The sequence below is a fragment of the Lactuca sativa genome, chromosome 1 (genome assembly GCF_002870075.4).
Source record: "Lactuca sativa cultivar Salinas chromosome 1, Lsat_Salinas_v11, whole genome shotgun sequence".
NCBI lineage: Eukaryota > Viridiplantae > Streptophyta > Magnoliopsida > Asterales > Asteraceae > Lactuca > Lactuca sativa.
The window spans coordinates 94,624,950-94,631,408 of record NC_056623.2 but is presented as its reverse complement, the minus strand read 5'-3'; the positions used below and the strand labels follow the sequence as shown (position 1 = coordinate 94,631,408).

At 31.6% G+C, this 6,459-nt stretch overlaps 1 protein-coding gene across 1 annotated transcript; it reads right to left on the bottom strand.

Moving 5' to 3' along the window:
* Positions 1 to 2,984: 2,984 nt before the first annotated feature.
* On the bottom strand, positions 2,985 to 4,484 carry LOC111885972 (probable peroxygenase 3). Its single transcript, XM_023882210.3, has 6 exons — positions 4,315 to 4,484; positions 4,089 to 4,238; positions 3,925 to 4,010; positions 3,714 to 3,808; positions 3,505 to 3,630; positions 2,985 to 3,422 (listed from the first exon to the last, which is right to left on the bottom strand). Exons 1-6 carry the CDS (start codon positions 4,421 to 4,423, stop codon positions 3,269 to 3,271), a joined length of 720 nt encoding a protein of 239 aa, XP_023737978.1. The 5' UTR covers positions 4,424 to 4,484; the 3' UTR covers positions 2,985 to 3,268.
* Between the last annotated feature and the right edge of the window lie 1,975 nt (positions 4,485 to 6,459).

Below are 6,459 nucleotides of genomic sequence, written 5' to 3'. Positions count from 1 at the left end.
TAAGAAAGAAAGAAAGAAAGAGACCGGGTTTGGTGCATAATTGTCTTTCCAGCCCATTCAGCCAGAAAGATATGATTTTGGGGCTTTCTGGGAAAGACATATCTTACCGAGAAAGACCCATTTTTTTGTGCAAATCAAACAGTCTTTCCGGTCCATTCAGCCAGAAAGATCTGTTTGGACCTGGAAAGATGCGTATCAAACGAGGCCTAAGTTATAAAGTTGTTGATAAACTACTTGTGTCCTTCTGTAATGTTGTTTATGTCCAATCATAATAATTTTCTCAAAATGAGATTTCAGTGTATCCTCTTCCATTGGTCCCTGCAACCGTTGAAATAACTGTCTTGCACTGCCCTGTATAAACATACATACATACAATCATACTCACACATACGTATACTATATCAACATGTATATTTCATATATATAAAAAAATTAAATATTGCCTCTGGAGATGAAAAGTCAACGATTTGTACCTGTGAAATCCTGAATCTAGGTTTCATCATGTTGACAAACATTTTCTTTAGAGGCGGAGGATATACCTTGTTCAGTACGCTGGATAAACATAACATGACAAAATATTTAAGAATTAATGGATAAGAAACATGAATGGAAACTGATGTTTACCTGAAGCACTGCACATATGAATAACGAACCCATTGGCATAAACTGAACCTGGAACCCCACATCTCCAAGCAACTTGATGTTGCACCTGTCCTGGAACAAGAGGTTGCAAAGATGTAGGTGAAATTGATACATTCCTTGACACTTCAGAGGAAACTACCTGATAAGAACCAAAAGAAGATATCACCAATTTGAAATGTATTAATAATGGCACATCTTGATGACACAAGTTTATTTCATTTGAGAACCAATAACAAAAGCATCAAACGGACACATGTAATGGTTCTAATGGTCCATTCTTTGTAATAAATCACAAGTTTTTTTTTTTTTTTTTTTATAAATTCCTATTACATCCAACTGGATAAGAATATTGACATTTCCTCAACAGATTGAATCAAATCTTCATATAACAAAAAATAGTGAATAAAACATCTTTTAGTAGTGTGTGAGTATATAAAAGCATATTAAAAATAGTGTCCAAATAGGTGTAAGCAGCAAAATAGGGGAACCTGCTTTCTGGTAACACCAATGGTTCCTAAGTGATTGTATACTTCCTCACAATCAAGAATATATCATAAGAAGGAAAGAAACAAGTTGAAAGAGGATTGGACAGTGGTCCTTGTGTGTTTGAAAGAGGATTATATGCCCATAACTTCTCCCTCCTGAAACATTTCAACGACACTGAATCACGAAATAAAATGAAGAGGGGGTTTTTGGTAGTAGAAGTATTACCCAGATATAAGGAAGTGAGAAAGCTTGACGATGGGTCTAGTGTTCATGGTCTATTGTGTGAGGAATGAGGAAGAGCGCAATTTGAGGAATAGTGAGAAGAATCAGACCTAGGGCTTCATAGACAGACAATTTGTATTCCAACAAATGAAGTTACTAGGTAAGAAAATAGGGTGAGGTTGAGGGTGATGTTGCCGGCCGGAAAGGTGAGTGAGTCGAGGTCGCTGATAACAGAGCGGTCGTCATATGGTTCTTAACAAAACCCTAGCTTACATGTGATGGTTTTAATGGTGCCTGGAGGAAATCAAAGGAATAATTAAGAGAAAACATACACATAAGAGAAGAGAAGATATTACATACGCAAGTGAGAAGACGGAAAAGACGAGTGGGAAGCATTGGTTCCATAGGGTTTTATTTTGCAAGGATGATGGAAACAGAAAAGAAAATTACAAAAGAGCCCAAGCCTATTTCATCCACATTCATCTCTCTTTCTTTCTCTCTCCATCTATCTCTCTCTCTCTCTCTCTCTCTCTCTTTAACATTCCTGACAAAGCTACGACAATGCGAGACGAGGTGAGGTACTGAGGTCGACGATTGTTACAGAGGCCAAGGAGAAGTGAGAGTGTTTTCAAAATTTTAGGGTTTCGTTTTCCCCCGTTATCTACTCAAGGCGCGTTTCACTAAAATTATAAAGCGACACCTACAGAGGACGCCATTTAAGATAAAGCGCCCTCCGTGTTTTTAATTTTTTTTTCTTGAGACACTAGTTTAAGGGCACCCAAAAATGCGTGTCCTCTATCCTTAAAATTTGGAAGGCTGACATTATTTTTAAGGACACACAAAAATGCGTATCGTAAATAAACGAGTGTCATTGTTTGCAAATCATTAAAGGGTATTTTTCTTGTAGTGTATATTTTATTCTTACCTTTATTTTGGAACCGACAAATATATTAAAAGGCCAACGAGCAAGATGCTAGAAGGCAAAAGTAATGCATACAAGAAGGGAAATGTGAAGGAAATAGAACATCCAATATTACATCCAAACACCAAAAGAAAGAGAAATACGCCCTTGTTAATTACTACTCCATGTCTTGATCGCCGGTTATCCAAACGGAAATATGTTCCAATCAGCCCATTTGATTGCGGGGTTAGCACTCGTGTTTTTTATCCATAGGAAGACCATGGATTGAATGTTATCCTACTATATCAAATATATATATATATATATATATATATATATATATATATATATATATATATATATATATATATATATATATATGCATTTTCTTTCTATTTATCCTCCTATCATATTAAATAATGACATATTGATTAAAATATTATTAATTTCATCAAATATGTCATATTATATATATATATATATATATATATATATATATATATATATATATATATATATATATATATATATATATATATATAATATGACATATTTGATGAAATTAATAATATTTTAATCAATATGTCATTATTTAATATGATAGGAGGATAAATAGATGCAGATGAACATTTAATTTTTCTAAGGGAAGCTCTTATTAAAATTGGGAAGCTCTTATTAAACTTGAAAGACAAAATACATCAAGATGAACATTTAATTTTTCTAAGGGAAGCTCTTATTAAAATTGGGAAGCTCTTATTAAAATTGAAAGACAAAATACATCAATTTATAGGAAACATAAAAACTCCTTAGTCAATAAGTAAAAGACACCTAATTTAATTCAAACATTACTTACCATATTAAATTAGACTCCCTAAAAATCTGCATTATTCCAACACACTTCACACTGGTAGATTGCGTACATATATGTATTTGTCTTTCCTTTTGCCTATAATGATACGAGTGGTTTTGTAGTTGCGTACAGATTTTATTTCATTGGGCACAAGGACATGATGGCTTTCAAGTCTTCTTTTTCTCTTTGGCTGCCTTCGTTTTGGCTAGTTTCTCGAACAAACTGCCATCAAATAGACCTCTCATGGCTTCTTTTGATAGGTAACCTCCCTCATCTTTAGCTATAATGTATACAAGCCCCCACTCAAACTTGTTTAATATCCTGCTTGACATCAAACACATATGATTAATATTCGATTTAAAATGCTCAAAATGATTTTGTTTGATGTGATCGAAACACAAACCATCCCACAATATCGAATGCAACATGATTTCCTTGCGTCATGTTCCATAGCTCTCTCAAGGTTAGCTTATCTGGGGCTGTTTTGCCATATTTGCTAAACATATTCTCGAAGTTAACAGGAAGATACCTAAAAGTAAAACTTATTATATATGATGTTAATGCCTTGTAAAATGGGATTCGTATACTTTTTTTTTTCAGAGTACTACATACCTTCCTTCGGTATCGTATGTCCCAGAATCACTTGGATGCTTGCCTTTGTGTATGTTGGCTATGTGAATTGGAAGCAGCAAATTTGGAATGTAACCCTGCAGCCAAACAACAACAATCAAAGTACGTAGAGAAGAGTACATGAGCTTCACTTGAATGTAGTTGAGAGGATTGAACTCATGGAAAAACATAGACTAATTAAACTTCAACTTACAGGGAGAGAAACGTAACTAAATACTAGATTGAAACCTAATCCCAAAACTAAAGATACGAGTACATTAAACCCAATAGCTCGAAGCCCTGAAAGAGTTGAGAGCATCGTTTCATATATAATATTCAAATCAAACATTCGGGAAGGTGTTTTAGTTTGGTGTTTACCGGTGTAAGTCTCCCAAGGATAAACAATGCCATTGTTGTCTTGATCAAAGAAGGCGACATGCTGCTGGAGGACACTCATGCCACAAGCACTGTGTTCTTTTGTGCCATCTGGATGTTCCATGTCCGGTGCAGCCATAGCTCTAGCCATGTCTTTTGAAGAACACATAATCAGTCGAGCTAATTAAAGAAACATTAGATTATCATTCAAGAAGCTATAAAGACTTACAGGGCTTAGGAATGGATAACTCAAGGTCACTCCGAACAGGTCGTTGAGCTGTGACTGGTGCCGATGGTGCCATTGTCGCCATTGCAGCAGGGTCATTGCTAATCTCCATCTTTCTGTATATGAGTAAGAAAGAGATGTTAGTGGTATTTATTGAGAAACAACCAACGGAAAGGTGTTAAGTTGAAAACGCAAAATGGGGTAGGAGAATCGTGTGGGTAAACAAATACCCAGGTTGAAAATAGCATAGGACTAGCCTTTTTTTATTTTTTTATTTTTTTTCTTTTTTTATGAACCACTTATTAATTATGTATTCCAAATTTTATGTTCAAGACAAGTCATGATTACGTACCGGATTGAACATCCAAATCACCAATTTTGTCAGATTTTCAAGTATTAGGATTTTTTTAAATATAATACCAATATAATATCCTGTAAATATTTATCCAAAACAACCCGTTCGTTTTTATGTTCCCATTTTGGTCGTTTCTCTCTCTCTCTCTCTCTCTCTCTCTCTATATATATATATATATATATATATATATATATATATATATATATATATATATATATATATATATATATATATATATATATATATATATATATATATATATATATATATATATATATATATATATATATATATTCAGGTTCATTTGAAACCATTTTAATTTTATGAGACCGTAAGACCAAATCTAAAAATAATTTTAAAATGCAAAATAAATGGAAAAATCCAAAAATTCTTTTTGTAATTTTTTTCGGAACTTGAATTAACTAAAAAAAATAAAAAAATAAAAAAAAAATTCCGTTTTTTTTAAAAATACGTGAAATATTCTAAATAGAATATTACACTGACATATTCTAAAAAATAATTTTAAAATGCAAAGAAATGAAAAAATCTAAAAATTCTTTTTTTAAATATTATTTTCGGAACTTGAATTAACTAAAAAAAATAAAAAAAAAATTCTATTTTTTTTTTTGAAAAATACGTGAAATATTCTAAATAGAATATTACACTGTACATATTTTAAAAATAATTTTAAAATGCAAAATAAATGGAAAAATCAAAAATTTCTTTTTTTAAATATTATTTTCGGAACTTGAATTAACTAAAAAAAATAAAAAATAAAAATAAAAAAATGCGTCTTACGGTTTCACAAAATTAGGCCGTCTCACATAACCTAACCCTATATATATATATATATATATATATATATATATATATATATATATATATATATATATATATATATATATATATATATATATATATATATATATATAGGGAAAAGGGAATGTGTGGCTGTTGGGTAACTAATATTAGGTGTAGAACCTATAAAACGTCGCCGTTTCAGTGTAATATTTGTTAAATCTCGTCTTTCTCTTGTGCGACTATTTTTTCCTCCGGTTAGCATTCCCATATTTAACGACTTCTTCCTTTCTTTATCTTCGTAATGTCTTGGAGTATTGTACTCAATCTTCACACCGTTACTTTGCAAGTTGCATACCCAATACTAAATCGATTTACAAAGGTAGACTTACATTGCAAGTTGTTTAAGTTAATTTATATATCCCCTCTTTGGAATCCTAATATAAGTTAATCCGATTTTAAGGATGTCGATTGTAGTTCTTTCTTTTTCCCTTTCTCCATTTCCATTTAATTTCTTAGTTTCTTCCATCTTCGATTTCACACGTTTGTCATTACTATTATGATATGCAATTAGGTTATCCTTTTTCTCACTATTAAATTTCAATTTGTTGTTAATTCCTTATAACACAGTAGGTAGGTATTAGGTATATCCTAATTACATCCCGTAAAAATAGATATCTTCTAGATTTTATGTTAATTACAATTCATATGGTTATTTGTATGTGATAATTGGTTTTCTTTTGACGCATATCAATGTTTGAAGAAATGCCCCACTAATTAATTTTTGAATTTCAATTTGTCATCTTTAAACTAGTTATTATAAATCTTAACTTTTAATGGAAATGAGGTCCTCCTTAATTAAAACCCTTCATTATTTGTTTGTGTTTTTTTAAATTCCAGGTAATTAAGTCCTTGAGAATGCTTCCTTTTACAGTTTCCACTGGTGGTATACATACACAATGATGGTAATGAATGCAGAAAAAACCAACACTTTC